This window comes from Cyrtonyx montezumae, unplaced genomic scaffold, assembly GCF_038088225.1.
Source record: "Cyrtonyx montezumae isolate F1298 unplaced genomic scaffold, pur_monq_1.0 scaffold_8, whole genome shotgun sequence".
NCBI classification, from domain to species: Eukaryota; Metazoa; Chordata; class Aves; order Galliformes; family Odontophoridae; genus Cyrtonyx; species Cyrtonyx montezumae.
In genome coordinates this window covers 113146334-113167190 of record NW_027072089.1, presented here as the reverse complement: position 1 = coordinate 113167190, position 20857 = coordinate 113146334, and the positions used below count along the sequence as shown (strand labels likewise).

General features: G+C 43.4%; 1 protein-coding gene across 1 annotated transcript; it reads left to right on the top strand.

The window, feature by feature from the left end:
• The first annotated feature begins 13501 nt into the window (after positions 1-13501).
• IL6 (interleukin 6) lies at positions 13502-16073 on the top strand. Its single transcript, XM_065753521.1, has 4 exons — positions 13502-13825; positions 13908-14021; positions 14139-14285; positions 15547-16073. The coding sequence occupies exons 1-4, from the start codon at positions 13553-13555 to the stop codon at positions 15736-15738; spliced, it is 726 nt and encodes a 241-aa protein (XP_065609593.1). The 5' UTR covers positions 13502-13552; the 3' UTR covers positions 15739-16073.
• The last annotated feature ends 4784 nt before the right edge of the window (positions 16074-20857 follow it).

Here is a 20857-nt window from a genome sequence, read left to right as displayed (position 1 = left end):
TTATGTATCTTCATTGCACCTCATCTGTACTCTTCTCTGAAAAATACTATTTTTCCCAACCATCAGCACTCCTTTTTGTTGATTAATTTGGTCAAACTCAGCTCTCCTGCAACAAAACCCTGAATCTTGTGAAAACTAAATTGAGGAAATGAGTGCTAAAGAGAAAGACAATCAGTAAGTAATTTGCTTGGTTTATCTGTTTCAAAAACACAGGGAAGGCATCATTTTAGCTACTTAGCTAAGAACCAATTACTAAAAAAGTTGGCAAGACATGTTCTGCTTTGTTCCCATCTGTCTTCCCTGTACAACACAAAACCTGGACAAAATGGCCTGGTCCTCAGGAGGCCACCCAAGCCATCCCCTGCTTACCCAGAGAGCTCATAGCTGGAGCAAGTGCTCAGTGTCTCACATAAGGCTGGAGATGTGACAGCCCACCTGGGCACCTGTTCCAGTGCCTGACAACCTCACTGCAAAACTTTTTTCAGGTTAGAATTTTTTTTCCCATGGCTAAGAAGCGTGTTTTCATGTGAATATCACGTTTCTATTCACAACTATTATATTCTTATGTGTTCACTGCTGTCCACTCAGTGGCTTTGTGCTGCCAGCCTAAATGCAGCATCTCCCCAGCTTCTCTCCAGCACAAAGCTCCCCATCCCTCTGACCACTCTAGCCATCACTGGTCACCTGCAGCCTCAGTGCATCTCTGCTTAAGTATAAGCAATATTTAAATGGAATTTCACAGACATCTCAGAATAAAGGCATTATGCTTCCTTTTCTTCTGCTGAGTATACCTCATCAGACCCCGCTAAAATATCAGCAGCACATTCTCTGTATACAGAAGGATCCTTCCCTTCCACAGTTATTAACACCCAGCACCTTTGCTGCTATCACAGCACCCAGCTCATGAATTCCTTCCTCTCCACATATTCATTAACACTCCACAGTGCTCTCTGCTTCTTGCCAGCTCTGTTCACACTCAGGAAAGAAATGAAGAATCACAGAACTGTAGGGGTTGGAAGGGACCTCTAGAGATCATCTTGTCCAGCCCCCAGAATACTTTGTAGCCAGGCTGTGCTTCCACATACCAATCCCTACAGATTGCACAAACATACTTTGCCCCATAATAACTAGAAGTTCTCTAGAAAATAAATAAAATTTCAGTTTCCACTGTATTTTGGACTCAAAAAAGAAGGGACAGAAAAATGATGGCACACCTGTGATCACAGATGATCTGCACCTATGATCATGCTAAAAATGTGCTGAAAGAGCCTACCTGAGGAAGCCATGCAGTATATTCACAGCTAGTTTCCTTCAGTATTCCCTCTGCAGTTTGCAAGGTGGATGAGAAACTGAGAAGAAAGCTGTCTGGATGTTATCTGTGCAAAGAAATAGGCTCTATCTAATCTATAGATAGATTCTCTATCGTGGAAGCAGATGGCTGTGGGGTTGTCAATAAATGAACATCTTTCTCTGTGTGCCAGAGGCCACAGCTTCTGCTCCATCACATAGCAGTGCTGCCAGAAGCTGGCACAAGCCCACACACCCTTCCTGCAGCTCCCAGCCTGGCCCAGGGTCACTAACCTACCTCCACCATCACTGTAAGATTGTGTTGTTGGGAATAGCTCTGGAATTGCTGGCTGGGAAAACAGCAAGGAGAAAAAGTGAAATCATGGATGAGGATTTAGCTATCAATAAGCAAGATTTCAATTCCCTTACAAATCTCATGGTTGAGAGATTTCTGTTCATAGCAGTTTTTTTTTATCCTTTTCAATCAACATTCCCAGCAAAATGATTACCAGCACTGGTATTAGAGTACCCGTAGCTAAAACAGTTTTGTAATGTGGGGAAAACCAAGATGGATTTTATTGGCCTCTTCCCAATCTTCTTGAACACAGTGGCAAAAATTCCTTGGTACAAGGGTTGCTGGTATGAGATTATCTCCTATAATCTTTGAGAAATCCACACATAGGAGTAGATTCAAAACCATCCTAATCTGATACTCCACACTGAACCAGTTTTACTTCATAAGTTCAAACACAGTTGTGAATAAAATCCCTGAAACTCTGTTGAAAATATACTGTTAAATGTTCTCTAGGATGCTGAGTTGAAATTCTGAAATTTTGTTCTAGCAATTTAAACCAGATGTAAATTATTTCATCTGCTCAATCCTTTATCACAGAATCATACAATCACAGAATTGTAGGAGTTGGAAGGGACCTCCAGAGATCACTGAGTCCAACCCCCTGCCAAAGCAGCTCCCTAGCCCAGGTTGCACAGGTAGGCGTCCAGGCGGGTCTGGAACGTCTCCAGAGAAGGAGACTCCACCACCTCTCTGTGCAGCTGTGCCACTGCTCCGTCACTGCACTGCGGAGAAGTTCCCACGCACATTTGTGCAGAACTTCCTCTGCTTCAGTTTGTGGCCATCTCCCCTCGTCCTATCACCTTCCACTGCAAAGAAGAGTCCAGCCTCGTCCCTTTGCCTCCCACTCCTTAGATATTTGTAGACCTGGATCAGATCTCTCTGAGTCTTCTTTTTTCAAGGCTGAACAGACCCAGCTCTCTCAGCCTTTCCTCATAAGAGAGGTGTTCCACGCCCTTTATCATTTTTGTGGCCCTCCGCTGGACTCTTTCCAGGAGATCCCTGTCTTTTTTGTACCAGAGAGCCCAGAAAGTGGACTCACTCCAGGTGAGGCCTCACCAGGGCAGAGTAGAGGGGGAGGATCACAAAATCTTTACCAAAAGAAAAAAAAAAGGCACAAGAAAAACTGCCAGCAACAATAATCACAGTCATAATCTGTTGCAAATCGAAGACAAGACCACCAAGCTTAAGATTTAAATGGTGAGGACACTGCTGTTTACTTAAGAGAAAGAGTACCTATATGATAAGATCTGTTAGAGAAAAAAGAGATTTCTCAGCACTGTAAACTATCTGTAATTAATACAGTGCAAAAGACTGGAAAGTCAGAAATTAGCAGAGAGAAATGAGAAACCATGTAATGTGAATGGTTATTTGTAATAGGATGAGGTTGGTTTATTTACATAAAACCAACTGCTTTCTATGCCTGAGCATGTTGTCTTATGTCAGAGTTTTTTGCCTGGTGCTTTCTTGCACAGTCTCTTGGAAAGATTTCATTTGTTTCCAGGAAACATGTAACGTATTCCTGCCACGTTGCATAAAATTCTGCCTGAGAAAGAGGTATCTACATCTGCCAGTTCAGCGTCTACTGAGAAATGTGCACTGAATCTAAAGGTTTCACACAATACACCCTAAAAAAAACAAAACCTTTGTTGTAGCAGAACCGGGTCCAGTGGAAATCTTCATATGCTTCACTGCTGTCTGGACGTAGTGTCATCAACTATGTAGCAGCACTCCCCAGATAGGTCAAGCACCTATCTGCAGATCTTCCACATCTAAGACAGTAATGTGAAAGAAGCTGGAGAAACAGAAATACACATCTCAAGTTAGCATTCAAAATGTGACCCTCTGGTGAATATTCAAGAACAGTTCCAGGCCACGTGAAGTGCCTGAGGCCATTGCAAGGCTCCTTTTAGATCCAGGACTAAAATTTCCATTAGAGATACCTCACTGTACAAAGTTTCTCCACTACAAAGTGAAGTGTGTTCATAGTAACAGCAGGGACAGGAGCAAAACAGATTCCTTCTTGCACTGAGTCTGTAAAAATTGTGTTGAGTTTTTGGCAGCTTTGCTGTGGATCATCCCGATGGATCTTGAAGCCCAGAGCAATGGGAATGCCCCAGGATGGCCAACCAGCTCTGGCTCCCCTCCCTCTTCCCAGGAAAATGTCCTATCATTGTTAGTAAAGCTGACATGCAGTCCAGATGGTAGTATACTGTAGTACAGTATATATAGTGTCTGTGGTATAGATACAGATAGCACAGCTGGAGACATTTGACTTCTGCATCAGGAAGAGGAGAGTGATGTCACTGAGGACAGTATTCAGGATGACAAAGCTGTGGTTCAGAAAGACGATCATTGTGGCTTGTTAATTACCTACTTTGTGGATGCACTTGGTGATGACAGGGCCTTGATGCCGGCAGTCTCTGCCCCAGGGCACTTCTTTCTGAGATGTAACACAGTGCTGCTACCAAGCCTCAGAGAACAGGATGTCAGGACCGATGCTTCCCTGATGTGACTTGTTTGTTACCTATCACAGCTGCCTGCAATTTAGAAACACCAGGAGCCGTCCCTGTTCTTTAGAACATTTACAGATAAAGCATTGTATTCTCTATTTAATGTAAATAACTCCATTCCAGATCACTGAAGGGAAGAAAATAAGGTTGATGCAAAATTGTATTTCTTCTGCAAGGCTGCGCTGTAGCCTTTCCTTACTGTACTATAACGTAAGGATGTTTTCCATGACCTTTTTCTTCCTCATTTGAGAAGTAAAGCAAAAAGTTAAGGAGAAAAGGGAAATACATAAGAGTGGAGAGAGAATAATTACCTACATAGGCTGCTCCAAATGACTTTGTCTATGTATTACCAGGGAAAAAATATATATATACATCCTCTGATGCAGATTGAATGTTATTCCATGGCCTTTTCTGTCCAGTTCAAGGTTACTGCTATGTGAAATAGTTCACACAGTCCACAGGGCATTGCTGTCTGAAGGCTGAAAGAAAGCCTACCACAGGGGCACAGAGGAACATCCCAGGCAAAAGATCATCTGGGGGAAACAGACACAGTTTGTGTAAGAAGAACCGAAGCACAGGAGAGTTTTGAAGATGCAAAAAGTATACCCATCAGTAAGGAATTAACAGCAAACTTCAAGATTATTGAGAGAAACTGTATCACAGAATTACAGATCTCTACAGAAGTGAAGAGCTATCCAGGATGAGATCCTCACTGAACAAATTAGAAGTACTTCAAAAACTTAGTTTTTTAAGTAATATATAAATATATATATATCATTTCTGTTAAATCCACAGGGAAATATATTTCAAAGCTTGTCACTCAAAAAAAGCTGGGTCTTCATTTCAAAACAATAAGACTTCATGCTCCAGTTGTGCAGTTTGTGACCTTTTGTGATTACTCTCCTCCTGTTGCTCCAGGCTGTGTAAAGATTATTAGTGTTTACAGGGCTAGTTTAGAGGAAGAACTGGCAGAACAGGCAAAGTGACTTCGTCCCCTGGCAATGAAGTGTCCCATGTTAATGGCAAGCAAAGGATTTCAAGCAGATGGCATTTGGAAGACAGTGTCAGGTTCACAATGTAATCAATAGAAATGTTGCCACTGAGTTTTGTGTAAACAAATTCCGCCCTTTTACAGTAATTTTATCATAGAGAAAAATTTACAAAATTTTCCCCCAGTGTGATATTGATCTTTCACTTCTGATAAGCAGAGATTTTCTTTACCCCTGTGGCTGTTCCTCTGAAACAATACACAATATTTGCTTAAAATACACACTGCAAGAAAACAAACAAATATGAAACAAAAAGTAGAGGAATTCCAAGGAAGCTAAAGAACCCTTCACCACACCAGAAAATGTCAGCTTTGTTTTGATGAATTTTGGCAGGTCTTTCACTCTGCAGTGGATCTCATTTTGAAAGCTCTGATTTCTAGAGGTTAGGATATCATGAAATTCGTACATTTGCAGCCTATTTGCAACCTCTTCAAATCATAGAATCTTAAGTGGTTAGAAGGGACCTTTAAGATCATCTAGTTCCAGCCCCCTGCTATAGACAGGGACACCTCCCTCTACACTAGGTTGCTCAGGGCCCTATCCACCCTGGCCTTGCATCCACCAGGGAGGGGGCATCCACAGCCCTTGTAGTGGTCCTTGTTGAACTTCATGAGGTTGGCTTGGGCCCACCTCTCAATAGCTTGTTCTCAAAAATTCATCTGCTGTGGGCATACCCACATGGATGGCAAAACATGCACTGAAAATCATGTAAGGCAGTGGAAGTCTTCAACTTGACTTCCTTTTCTCTTTCACAGGCATCAGGAGTTCTGCGAAAATCAATGCAGTTACAATAGAATGTGTCCAATTGCTTTCTGAGATCAAGTAGGTTAGACTGGCTAAAAAGACTATTTAAGGAACAGCAAAAATGGCCAAAATATAATCTGAAGCTGAAAGCAGGTGAGCAGTCACCGTACCTTAGATATTCAGATTGAATTTAGCTACTAAATTTGCCTGTCATTAAAAGGTGATGAACACTTCTGTTTCTTAATGCTTTCTATTTTTTTAATCTGTTTTTAAGAGTATATGCTGCTTTGGAGAAGTGAGAGCTGAATGTTATTTTGGAATGAGGTAAAAAGATTTTTTTGTTTGACTTGAAGACATGTCTCTTATTATTCGTAGTTTATATACTCCTAGTAGTCAAACAGCATATCTGACTCCACCACACTGACACAAACATTTGGGCAGTGTTAGATCATAGAACTGATCCCATTGAAACCTGTTTTTAGTCAATTACTTTTTTGGGGGTCAGTTTCCAACCAGATCCATTCTCCAGTTGCTCAAATGCTGACACCAACATATGTAAAGAATGGTGGGAAAAAGTGACTCGTGGCACAGGTCAGGTGACTGTATGGCAGTGCCATTCTTTTTGGTAGTGGCTTTCTCACACCGGTATCAGCTCACAACATTTGTGGAACCACATGTGAAGCACCAGGCAGGAGGAGGCAGATTTCACTACATGGTACCTGGGCTGAATGTGGATAGCATCTAGCTGAAAAACACAGCTCTCTCTAAGAAACACGGATCTCCAAGAAATCTTCTACTTGACTTTTTAAAATTCCTTTTAAAAATCTAGTTGAAAATTAAGTTTTAGAATGCAGCAATTTTATAATATGTATATAATACGAAACTTTGCACCTGAAAATTTGCATAGACTATTACAAACACTTAACGAAAGCACTATGAAATGAAACACAACTAGTACACTCTTTCTTAAAAACATCTGTAAGTCTGAACAAAGTCCTTCCTCTCTGTTCACGTTTGCCAACTTCTGTTTAATTCATTGGAATGAAGAGAATACATTTGCTGTCAGACATTGCAAAAGTGTAGACACTTCATCCAGATATGCCCAGACACGCAGCATCAGAAGATGTAGCCTGCAGAAATCCCAAACCTGAGCATTTATGAACAGAAACAAAGATCAGAGAACAAGCAGCAGGGAATGACGTTAGATGCTGCAGAGCTAAGGTATGAAGATGACTAGGGAGATACCCGAGATGTTCCCTCAACACCAAATCTGTCACTGTCACATGCCACTTCAGGCACAGGGAAGAGATGGGGCTTTTCAGATTCTAGTCGTTCATCTAGAGTGCTTCTGCTTCTGTTTTTTATGGTTTTTTTTTTTTTCTTTTGGTTTCACATGCATTTTTGAAACCAGCAGGGAAATAGCTGTGTTCAAGATGAGTGATACCCTGGGACTTTACACCAAGCAGCACCTAACTGGGTCAGGCAGAGCTGAGGTATTCCCATGAGAAACTGTTCAACAAACCATGAGGAGCTCTTGGACCAGCCAAAAATAAACTCCAAGGAAAGGACTGTTTCCCACTCAGAAAGCAGGCACGTCTCCCAGGTAGCCAAGATCCTGCTCCAGGGAAGATCCAGCACCAAACCTCTCCAGCCTATGGAGGAAGCAAGGACAACACTATGGGCCCCCACCTCTGCCTAACTTACCCAAGAACTCTGAAGCCACACAACTTCTTGGGATTTACTTTCTATTTTTGCCCAAAGGACACATTTCTTCCGCTACTTGTTGGGGCAAACATTGGCTGGAATCCAGGCCAGCCCAGCAAAGCAGCACACCAACTCCTGACCTTTTCTATAGTAAGAAAAATTATTCGCTTGAAGAGGAAAGAATGGAAAATGTCTTGGCCAAGATTATTTTTAGGAGTTGAAGAGCTTTCCTGTGAAGTAGTAACTCTGGGTTCACTACCCCTTTACACAGGGAATGGATATGATTCAACATCTCCCACATGTCCTGATTGAGCAATTTGAACAAAGAGCATCAGGCTATCTTATTAGCTGCCTGGTAGAAAAATCTGCTTGGGCTTAGAGCATTTGAACTTTCTGGCAATTGGACCAAAGTCCTTAGTCTGGCCTCTCAGGATGCTTTTGCATCAGTAGTACAGTGTTGGAAATGTGAAGGTTACAGATCCAGCACAACCTCTTAATCCTTGCTGTTATACTTTTTTGACGAGATCCCATTGTAATAAGGAGGTCCCCTTTAATATTTCAATATAGAACAATAAAGGGCTTTGCTAAAACATGCACAGAAAAAGAAAGACCAAAAAAACCTAGCACTTAAGGCAGTTTCTGAGCAATGACATTCAGGTTTCTTGACAGGACCGTAAGACCAAATGTATACTCACAGCAGCAAATTTCCTAGTAGCTCACCTGTATCACTTTTTGCAGGTGTGTAGTGTGTCTTGTTTTTCTGGTTACTCATCTCCTAAGAAAATATTCCAACACACATAAACTGTCATTGAAACATTATCTTCATACAGAATGCCTTGCATGACCCTGGCAATGAAATTATGATACTTCTATCAGTGGCCCTGTAAAGCATACCATCTTGTTGTATCACAGGTGAAAAAAGATCATGCTCCAGGTAGACAGTTGGTGTGTCTCATTGCACTCAAATGGGGTAAAAATTCCACCAGTGTCCACTTCAGCCATTTTTCCATGCTCTAAGCTCTGATGTAGAAGTAAAGCTCTCCATTTTACATACAGTGATAAAAATTACCACTGACACTATTCACCTTCTTTTCTCAGTGCAAAATGATCCTGCTGCTGTCCAGGAAAAACAACAGCAGAACACAAGAGTATCATGAGAAGACTTGGGTTAGGTAATTTACAATGTTGCAGAAAAGTCTTCATGAGGAAAAGAGTGAAGGTGCATAGCTAGCAATGAGACTGAGTGAGAGAATAGATTACAGTTATAAAAATCAGATATATCTACAGATGTCTCATTAAGCAACTTAGCAAACTTTTATGTAACAATGAAACAGATCCCATTCTTCCTGAACTAGCTAAGATTTGGTTTGCATTCACAAATGTGATTACTTTCTAAACAAACACTGACACTGCTTTGTTTTCCTTTGCTGTTGGGCAAGCTCCATGAAAAGAGACCCTACCTTTTGAAGATTTTGTAAAATACAGTCTAAATCTTAGTTACTGAGTTAAAACATGACATTCATTTCTCCCATAGACTAACTGCTCACTGTGTTCCTTTTCCAGCTTCGTCATCTTCCCCGATGACTGAGAAACCTCCCTCTTCTTCTTTGTCATACAACTTCTTCGAACTTCATCTTTCATGCTTAAAAGAAAGAGCTCGAAGGGAACAAGGAAGTTCCTTAAACGCAAGTGGAACTCTCAGCTATTTTATTTTTAAAAGGAGACAGAGGGTTTCTATTTTCATGCTGCACGATGAGAGAGACAAAGTTAACAGCTGCCTTCTACCCATGAGGAAGGGCTGTGGAATTGCATCCTGGAAGCATTTATCAGCATACCCATACAGTAAAGTACTCCTGGTGGAAATCTACTTTCCCTGATCAGTGCTGTGTTAATCCCATTAAGGTGTACAAATAGATACTTGCCTGTAATATTTTTGATTTGACAGGGACGTGTCATTCACATGTGGCATTTAGATAGTCCCCAAGAGCAGTTCTCTCCAGGGCATGGTGTACCAGCCATCATGGTGGTTGACTAGTGAAGACCATCACCCAAGACTAACCAGATACGGCTGAAAATTATAGCATAAAATAAAATGAACTATGATTTTTTTTTCCTCTAAACCTCTACGTTAGCCTAAGGCATGGAAATTCACAGTGTTTGCATACAATATTCTTGAGAAGAAAATTTAAGTCTATTACTACATATCTTAGTCTTGTTTAAAAATGATGCAAGCCTGCCTGTAGGGAAGAAAAATGAGCAATCCCCAGAGTTTTTCACAAAAAATAAAAATAAAAAAAAAATTCCCCAGACGTCTGTATGGTTCCTTGCTGGCTAACAACCAACAGAGAATCAAAGAAGTAGCAATGCAGCAGTAGTAAAGGGCTGATTGTTCAGGGTGCCAGCACTCTGGGTGACGTGTGTAGGTCCTCAAAGCAGTGTTTGGTTATGAGAAACATGAACATGGTATCTTAGCATCCTGCCCCATATGTTAATTTCAAGTACAGTGCAGGACATTTGGTTTCACTCTCACCTATTGTTGGAGCCTGTAGTGTCTTCCTGCTTGGAAACATTTAGGGCAAAAAAGTTTGTTTTCTGAAGCCTGAGATTTTTTACACAGTCTGTTGATATTACTAATGTGAAAGACACATAAGCACTCACAGACCCTGTAATTTCAGTGAATGCTGAATACAAAGATCCTTAAAAAAGAAAGGAGCTGCAAAATGGGTGATGTGTTTTCATCTTGGACAACAGAAATCCCATCTCGTACAGAGCTGTAGGAACTCAAGATCTCATGAACAGTTTTAAGGGTATCCATTGAAATCATGTTGGAGGAGCTGGACATCAGCTTTGTACCTCACTTGTGACATTTGAAGTTAATTCATTTAGTCATTGCTACGATTCCACTTAAATGGTCCATCAACAGCTGGCATTTGTTTCCACACATGGACTAAACTTTACAGCAGACCATTACACTTCTAGTCATATTCCTTCGCTTGTTGCTGACACTACAGCCTAAAGGAGTAATATCTGATGAAGCATTAGTGGTTTCCATTTTTACTGCAAAATACTGGGGATTATTAAAAAGGAAAAACACCAATAAATCTTCCAGGTTATCAGGAGTAAAAGTGGCGCAGAGTAATTCTATGCATTGAGTCTAGGAGTCACCTTACTGATGCTAGAAAGAGCATTGATCAGATATCATTATCTTGGATTGGCACTCTGGCTGTGAATTCATTCCTGACTGTAACCAGGAGTAGTTTTCATATGCAGAGAGTCTGAGAGAAGAGGCTTTTTTACAGTATTCACAATTGATCTCTCTGCTCCCACAGAGCTTTACAGTGGTAATGCCCATTGCCCAGACAAATGAAAGAGTTGCATGAATGCTGACCATATCTGCGATCCCACTTGAGGAAAGTTTTACACACTGGGAGGCAGACATCTGTTTTTATTATGTAAATGTCATTAAGAGAGGACTGACACACAGGGTGTAATGAAGAACAGAAGCAATAGAAAAATAGTAAACTGAATGATACATCTATATCTAGAAATTATATCTTGAAGTCTCAGTACTGGTGTGCATATGTATTAAAGTCCCAAAAGTCCCATGTACTGATATGCAGTTAACTGATGAACCTGCACTGCTCGTTCAGGGCTTACTGCTTTCTGAACAGGGTGATGAAGTGGCTCAGCTCAGGGCAATACAGAGTGGGCTAATCACCCCTTTAAGTTCATCACAAACTTTAAACACTCATATAGATAAATCAGTGCAAATAATTTCTTTTGAATGCAGTACCAGAGAGAGAAAAAAAAAAAAGAGAGAGAAAGAGAGAAAGAGAGAAAAAGAGAAAGAGAGAGAGAGAGAGAGAGAGAGAGAGAGAGAGAAAGAAAGAAAGAAAGAAAGAAAGAAAGAAAGAAAGAAAGAAAGAAAGAAAGAAAGAAAGAAAGAAAGAAAGAAAGAAAGAAAGAAAGAAAGAAAGAAAGAAAGAAAGAAAGAAAGAAAGAAAGAAAGAAAGAAAGAAAGAAAGAAAGAAAGAAAGAAAGAAAGAAAGAAAGAAAGAAAGAAGAAAAAGAAACAGTGAGAGAGATGAAGGGGAGAGATTTTCCCATAGAAAATAAATGCAGTTTTAGCAAAAGCGTAAATTCAGGTTCCTCCTTCTCTTGAATGCTATGTAAGGCATTCACAAGCATCTGCTGTGGGAGTATGCAAGGATACTCAGAACTTATGAAAAGTTGCACACACATCCAAATAGACAGAGCAAAGAGACCAAAAATAAAGTAAGGGATGGCTATGGCAGAAGGTTTGGGAGCTTTAAGATGAGAAGCAACAACTGAAATTTTATTTTATTTCACTCTGAAGGTTTAACCAAACACTCTGCCAAGACTGGAGAAGCTGGGCTGTGTGCGGGAAGCAGAACACGAGCCATCCAGAAGTGGAGAGGAAGAGGTATACCTCTATGGCTATCACAAATAGAAGTGGGAGGCAGGAGCTCCCCTACCACTGCGTGTGCTCCTAGTGATATCAGAAGTCAAAACTTGGGCTCACCTCATTGTGCTCTTCCTGCCCTTTGGCACCTTGCAGCTGGACCCGTTGATTTGGTGTTGGCCAAACACACTGCTAGCAGTGTGCTTTATTCTTGTGGCTCATATCACAGCTCTGGCTGGGGAGAGCACAACAGAATATTATTGCTATGGCTCAAGGAGCCAGGCACATTCTGACAGCTACTGGAAGTCACAATGTTGCTTGCATTTCAGTGCTAATATCTCTCAAGCAGGCAGAATGTAGGTGGCTTTGCGCTGTGGGCAGAATGGGACCTTACATAAACAGTGGCATTCTGCCTCTTTCCCAAGGCTCTCTATCCACGCTGTTCTGAGAAAGTGAGCTGCCAGCGTCTGTCTGCTTATACAAAGCAGAGTCCGAGAGGGGACACCCAACCTCAATTCCTGTGTCATCAACTCCCTGTGCCCCGTGTTATGCCCTCCCCATTCCAGAACCAGGATCAGCTCTTTCCTTGTTCTGTCTGGCGAAGTCACACGGAGCCGACCAGCAGCACACCCGGAGCAGCTCACCTCAGCCCATGCTAGCCAGTGCCTGAGCCGAATGGGCACAATCTTTCTGGGCAAAGAATCCCTCAGCGAAATGCCAAAATTCCCAGCACCCCTCCCTGTGTGGCGAAGGAGATAAGGCTGCAGATAGCGGATAAATAACTGCGTGGCATTTCCTGCTACTGCCGCCCCGAGGAGCCCTGGGCGCTGACCTTCCTGCACTGTTGTGTGCTGGAAACTCAGGAGCGATGGGACATGCCCAGGTGTGGCTCACGGAGAGGTGCGTGTGTGACAGCGTATAACGTGGACGTGTGCGGCAGCTAAACCGAGGGCATTCGGTTCCGTGTTTAAAAGCAATAAAAACAGAACACAGAAAGAATAAAAAACATTCTTAAAAACTAGAAAAAAATGAAGACGCACGACGAATAAAAAAAGAATAGTGAAAACAGGTACCAATTGATAAGATGTATGGAACCTAATAAAGCGTAAGACACGTGCCACGCGTGTGGGGGGACTCCGCGGGCGGCTGCCGGGCCCGACCGAGCTCTGGCCGATGCCAGGTGAGAGACGGCGCGGTCCGCAAGGAGTTACGGGGAGGGAAAATGACTTCATTCCTCTGCCCGGCCCGGCCCGGCCCGGCTCGCCTCCCCCCGCGGCCCCGTTTCACAATCCCAGCACTCTCGGACGGGGCGAGCGCTGTGTCAAACCCAGCGCAAGCACAGGGCACACACCCCCGTGTTCTCATGCCGGATTTTCCCGGGCCATGAATAATCTCGAAGCCCCCTCGATAAATACACGTTCAGGGATGCCCGGAGCTCATTCGACCCGCCAGCCTCCCCGACGAGCAGAGGAGCCGCACCATGAACTCCACCGAGGGCTGCGATGCTGCGGGACGGCGGCCGGGGAGCGGCGGGAGCCGCCTCCGGAGAGCGCCCCGGCCCGTCCCCGTCGCGCTGCTGCTGCTGCTGCTGCCGCTGCTGCCGCCGCCCGCCGCCGCCGCCCCGCTGCCCTCCGCCGCCGACTCGTCCGGGGAGGCCGGGCCGGACGAGGAGGCGGAGGCGCGGCGGGCGCTGCCCGAGTGCGAGGCGCTGGCCTGGCTGCTGCACGCCCGCGCAGCCCGGCTGCAGGACGAGGTGGGTACGGGACCGCGGCGGGGACCCCGCGGGCGGTCCCCGGGGCACGGACGCGACGGCGGCTCTCGGTGTCTCTCCGCAGATGTGCGAGAAGTTCACCGTGTGCGAGAACAGCATGGAGATGCTCGTCCAGAACAACCTCAACCTGCCCAAGGTGACGGAGGAGGACGGCTGCCTGCTCGCCGGCTTCGACGAGGCAAGGAACCGCTCCGCTCCTTCCTTGGGCGGCCTTGAGCGCGACGCGAGCGTCGCCGAAGCGCGACGTGCCGGGCGCCCCGAGCCGCGCCTGACGTTCTCACTTCTCTCCCCGCAGGAGAAATGCCTGAGGAAGCTCTCCAGCGGCCTGTTCGCCTTTCAGACCTACCTGGAATTCGTTCAAGAAACTTTTGCTAGTGAAAAGCAGAAAGTCGAGTCGCTGTGCTACAGCACAAAGCACCTGGCGGCCACGATCCGGCAGATGGTGAGTCGGAGCGCAGGGCGCTGCTCGCAGCGGGGACTTGGCGGCAGTGCGCGGGCAGGGGATGGGTGCTGCCCGAGGCTCAGCGTTTCCCGCTGTCAGCAGGTGCTGACTCCCTGTGCTGCTTTCCCTTATGACTAACTTTCAAGCTCTGTCAAGTGTGCTGTACTCTTCTTCCAGCTTTCTATTTCCATTCCTAACTTGCAATCAAACGCATCAGGCTCCTTAATAAACGCCGTGCTCAGGCACACTGCTCAGAGCCACAGCTCGCTCCCAGCCCTGCAGTGCTGCTAAGCCCTGTGAGGTACACCACAGAAATAACTGCAAATACCAACAACTGATTTTCTTTCGACTTGGTAAACGGAACAATATCCACTTCTGACAGCTGTTTTCTGTGTTCTGGAGTGCTTTAAAAGATCACACTTCTTCAAAATCGGCTTAATTCCTGCAGCACTTACTCGTGCCCATAACCCTTCCCTTCCTATAACCCTTCCTACTTTGTCAGCCGTGAAACCATGGGTGAGCGAGAGCTGCTCAGGTGAGGGGGGACCACGAACTGCAGAGCTGTGGGGCCGTGGTTCCCTGCCAGGTGTTTTCAGCACCTGAGAAGGGCATTGTGTACTCCTAATGCCTTTTGTACCACTCTTATTTATGTTCCTCATTCTTTAAGTGAAAGGGAGCTGAACTGCTTTTTTCACACAGTATTTGCTAAGAATAATAGTCCCTACTTAAGGCAGCTACCGGCTTCAAACTTGACATATGATTTGTAGAAAGTTTGTTCTAGGGCTGGGTGAGACTGTCCTTCTGCAACTGTAAGGCCTGAGGCAGCCAGAGCAGGTAGCATGGAACAGAGCAGGCACGTGGAGCCCTGTGCTTGTAGGGACTGTTGAGATCTCAAGAAAATCAGGAGCTTAGGCTTGCAGGGTGGAAACTTCTTTCTGAGAGCAGTCCATGTAAGGCTGTTTGAGATGAACAGGGCAGGTGGAGACAGTCCACCTATTAGCACGCTCCCTGCCTGGATACCCAGTTCACTTGTGAGTGAGGATGGAGCACAGTGTGGTTTCGGCCGAGCCACGTCCCCAGCCAGCACACAGGAGATGACATGGTGAGGCACCTTGTCCCCACCAAGCATTAGTTGGTCCTCTGGAGGAGCAGCAGCAGGGACAAAACCCACCACAGAGCTGTGGCAGCTGTACAGAGAGGAGGGGTACGGAGCCACGTGGAACACACCTACAACATGGACTCCATGTTCTGTTTCCCACAGGTGATAAATCCCGATGAAGTGGCCATCCCAGACTCAGCTGCCCAGAAATCCCTCCTCGCCAAGCTGAAGTCAGATAAGGCCTGGATAGAGAAAATCACCACGCACCTCATCCTCCGAGACTTTACTTCGTTTATGGAGAAAACCGTGAGGGCCGTTCGCTATTTGAAAAACACCAGGAGTTTCAGTGCCTGAATGTTTTAGTTCGGGCACAGTCCTCTGTTACCAATCTGTCATGTGGCAGATGGCAGTGTTGTTCCGTTTCAGGAACCAGGCAGTAACAATGGTTTGCATTTATAGACATTATCATTTCCTTCTAGGAACCTATTTATTGTATTTAAAATATTTATTCTTTTCTAATGTTTTCTATTTATATTAAATATTTTCGATACTTAGAAATAACTTAAGCAAAACACCTGTTTCATTTCTTACGGTACTATTCAGAATATCAACTTATTTATTACGTATTCAACGCCAAAGAAAATGTCCAGAAGCCATATTGTTCTATAACTTATGCTTTTAAAATATTTGAGAGATTGTATTTTTTATCTATTTATGTTTTTTAAACAAATAAAAGCTCATTCGAAAAAAAAAAATAAACAACCTGTCTAACCTGTTTGAACTTTAAGACTGGAGAACTCTACAGGCACTAAAAGCTGGATACAGTAATTATCAAAATAACCCTTTTAAATAATTTAATCAGCACACTCAAATCAGCTATCCATCAAGGCTGCTCCAAAAGTAATGCCTCCTATTTCACATCAGTCTGCTATGTCAGAAGCAGATGTTGGAGGTATGGCAGTAGAGGTTGAACCTTTCCACCAATAAGAGTTGTTGCTGTGTGACAGCAGAGGGGCAGTCTGACAGAATGGCATCTGACACCAAAGTGTGGATGAAGCAAAGGTGTGACACTGAAATCCTCCGTGAGGAAAATATGGCACCCACTGACATTCATCAACTGAATTGCTGAATGTTCGTGGAGAGCAAACAGTGGATGTGAGCTCGGTGAGGCAGGGGGTGCTGTGTTTCAGCGGTGGCAACAGCAGCGTGAAAGACAAGCCATGTTTCAGACAGCCATGCACAGCTGTCACACTACAAAATGAAGAGCATCTTGATCAGCTCATCCACATGCATTGGCTAATGGCGTTGATCACGTTGAAATAACCTGCTCCGTGAAACAGTGTTACTGTGCTCTTTGTTGTTGTTTTTGAGGAAATAAATGAAAGACATTACTTTCAGAGTGACCTACACAGGGCATCTATACATGCATAGACAGATAGCACTTATCAACACACAGTTCTTAAAATGGGATATGTAATGTACACAGATGTACTGTACATCAGTATGTACTCCACTGTACGCACAGCAGTATGAGCATGATAAAGCATCACTGCTCTTGAGAAACAAATGAACAATGAGTCCCTTATATTTAATACAGAACACTCCATAAACCTCTAAGGGCACTGAAGTATATGCTTAGAAGTCAAGCAATCTTTTTAAAACAAATAATATGGTCAGAAACCAAATTACAAGTTTGATGATTAGACACTGCTGTCTTCCAAGGGAATTTTCCAAATTGGATTAAATATCTTCTCCCCTTCTCCTAAAGTGGAAAAAACTTCAGGTTCTTTCCCCAGGTGGAAGGAATTGATGTACTGCTGCAGTGAGGTCAGTGATTCTTGGGATCTAACCCGTTCGTCACATAGCATGAACACAAGTTGCTGAGCAATGCAGAGGTAAAATAAAAAGTCCTTAGATCTAAGAGTACCAACCCACTGAAATATTCCTTAGCTGTATCACCTCTTTTGTTGTGGCTGTGAACATTCTTGTATACCCGAAGTTAGAGGAATTTCAGCTCAAAGCACACACAGAAGATGGGCTCACTCAAGCCTTGTTCTTCCAGCGTGAATGGCAGAACATTAATTACTCTCTCTGGAGCAGCACAATGAGGAGATGAAAGGTATGCTCTGGAATGTGGATAAGGATGTCAGTAAACTCTTCTCTTCCTCTGAGCGATCTTCTGATCGTCCACACAAACATTCCACTGCTGGGGATGCCAAAACAGTGAGCAGTCAGCTCACAGCCTGCATCTCAGAGGCTCAAAACAAAGCAAAGTGCAAATGCTTTGCCCAATATGGTAAAACCATAGGCTCAAATTGTGCAACACCTCAGGAAAGAATGAAGAGACCTCAAAGTGGTCATTTTCAAGAAGTCTGTGGTGAGAGGGATATTCTTGCAAGACAGAAGATAGCGCTTTAGTTGTCCTGCACGTGGTCTAAGAGACACAGACTCACTGAACCAAGATACAAAAGTCTGGTTGGCCTTTTCACAACTTACCTTGGCAGAGATCTTCTTAGTGACTACTTGGTGAGAGAGCATTCTGACACCTACTACATCCATAACACCTACAGGAAAGCCATGAGAATGACTAAATCATTTTGCTTTTTGTGAGTAATAAGCAACAATCTATCTTGAAACGACTGGGCTGCAGTCTTGTATGCATGTGACTTTGAGGAGGAAATTAGGTATTTGAATATGTTGACCTCGATGAAATTCCAGACTATTCAGCAAGTGTCTTTAAAAATATAAAGTTCTCTGAGTGAGGTTATGTATGAGGGGTTTACCACCAAGAATCTCAATCTTGTTCCCTGGTAGCTACAGACAAGAGCTTAGATAGCGGCAATGAAAAGCACAGTATTCACAAGTACAGCATGAATCACACCGCCTCTGATTCACAAAGGAGAACTCAATGGGGATCCCCAGTCGGACCCTTTAAGCACTGTATTACTGAGACAGTAGCAAGGAACATTCTATCTGCAGCTCCTCCACAGCCACTTCCAGTTCTCAGGGCACTTCAGCACAGCAGCTGCCTTGCTGCTGCATCAGCTGCAAGCACTATGTCCCCAGCATAAGTACCATTTGCTGGAATCTGCATGCACTGAGGCCTGTATCCACACAGAGGTCAGAGGAGAACAATACACTGCTGAGGGTGTTACAGAGCCTGACAAAATGACTGAGTTAGCTTTCTTTTTTTCCATCAGTTTGCAGTGCAGAAAATACTTTATAATAAGCAATATACACACATGAACACTTACTAATTGGAAGACAGGTTAAGTGCAAATGCATAAAAAAATAAACCCAACAAGAATAATAAGGAACAGTTTAAACTCACAAATCAATTCTACAAAATAACTGTAGTACTTTTAGCAACAACATAATATCTTTACAGAATCATGGAATCACCTAGGTTGAAAAAGACCCTTAAGTCCAGCTGTCAATCTGACCTACCCAGTCCCACCACTAAGCTTGTCCCCCAGTGCCACATCCACACCTCCCTTGAACACCTCCAGGGATGAGGGAACCACCACATCCCTGGACAGCCTGTTTCAGTGCCTGACCAACCTCTTCATGAGGAGATTCTTCCTGATGTCCAATTTAAGCCTCCTCTTAAGCAGAAAGTACAACTGATTCTTGAAAAAGTCTGTCTGTTTCCAGTACCTTCACTGAGGTTAGCAAGACAGAGATGGTGCTACCCAACCTCTTCATGAGGAGATTCTTCCTGATGTCCAATTTAAGCCTCCTCTTAAGCAGAAAGTACAACTGATTCTTGAAAAAGTCTGTCTGTTTCCAGTACCTTCACTGAGGTTAGCAAGACAGAGATGGTGCTACAGAGGTGGAGAAGCTACAGTGCCAGCGGATATAATGAGCAATGAACCACCACACAAGCTCAGCCAACTTGTGAAACTACCCTTGACTTCTGCTACTGTTACTTTTAACTAATAATTTTTCAGCATTCATTTTACATGATAAAACAGCAGAAAGGTGAATGTACAACGGTATACAGCAAAGCCAGATCCTACAGTTCCAGAAGTGCTGCTGAATATACACACAATTACAAACCTTGGGTATTTGAAACTATTAGGAAACCTTCTTTAAACTCTTGCTTTTCAAGTTGAATGATTAGACAGAATTTCACTGAGAGATCTGAAATTGTTTTCTTCTTACTGATAAGGGGAAAAACAAAAGCAGTGCTCTCACACCCAGAATATACCATCTCTGTAGGCTCCAACACCAAAACACCATTTCCCTTCCAAACCCTTCACCAAATAAATAATTTATGCAATTTCAACACGTTTACCCAAACCTCAGTACACTTTCAAGGCAGACTTCGGGGCTATAAAATAACATAGCAGAGAAATATTAATAGATATAATTCTAAGCTCTGCATCATATAAATAGGGCCAAAATGATGCACACACAAATTACATGAACAGCTGTATTACCTGAGAGAATCCCTGCTGCTGCACACACACATGAAAGTAAAATCACCAATGAAAAGTTCCAACTCCGTTCCTCATCTTAGACGAACGGACTGCTACAGCATCGTTGGTGCACAGCAATTGCCTTTCTCTCCTCTTATACTTCTGTTAATAACTTGGGTAGAGATGTAGAGGGAAAAGGCACCACACCTTGATTAAAGCCGTGGATCCCACATTAGCACATGCTAACAAACATGATGAAGTTTGAAGATGTTCCTCAATTTCCGAGACCCATATCCCTCCTCATAATGTGGCTCAATGGCCTGGGACTGGGCTATTAGAGAAAAGAGAATTTGTGAGAGGGGGAGGTGGATTAGGGTGAAGGTAGATGTACAGATGATCTCCCAGTCCTGCTGAAAAAGACCTGTTTTGCAGTTGCTGTGCCATTAACTGCACCATTTGGGAAGTTTCCATGAGAATAAAGTGGACCCTGAGAAATCACATGACAAATTAATTGCAAATCCATGTTTATCTAATTTCCCAAGTCAATAACTGCTCACCACTTTGCAGTTGCTTTACCTAATTTTTGATAGAAATTTGCTTTCTTAATTGCAAGAAAATATGAGTAAATCCTCTTCCCCACTTAGCAGATTTGCATCTCCTCTGCTTTACCCATTCCCTAATTCTGAATTAATACAAACATAATCAAGAAACAATGCATGTAACCCACAGTTACCGCATCACATACCATCATGGAAAACTATTTAGAAATTGCAATTAAATAGTCTGTTTTAAAAAGTAGATTAGTCATATGACATTAAACCAGGATGTGGTTTTTACTCCTGTGGCGAGAACAGATGTAATGAGCTTTTATTTCCAAAATTCATCATCAGTATCATCATAGCTTAAATTCCAAGTCTACAGTGAGATATTTCCAAAAATATCCGGACTGTTTTAGCAAATTTTCCTGTTCAAAATGTGTTAGATCCCTGTTTCATCAACACGATGCAATAAAAGCACGTAAAGCACTGTCACCTACAGCCATTTTGCTGCAC

Bases quoted from the DNA above. Each gene is read 5' to 3' on its own strand.
- IL6 (XM_065753521.1), top strand. From the start codon at position 13,553: ATGAACTCCACCGAGGGCTGCGATGCTGCGGGACGGCGGCCGGGGAGC. The intron at 14,022-14,138 runs GCAAGGAACCGC...CTCTCCCCGCAG, and splicing joins TGCTCGCCGGCTTCGACGAG to GAGAAATGCCTGAGGAAGCT. The intron at 14,286-15,546 runs GTGAGTCGGAGC...TGTTTCCCACAG, and splicing joins CGGCCACGATCCGGCAGATG to GTGATAAATCCCGATGAAGT.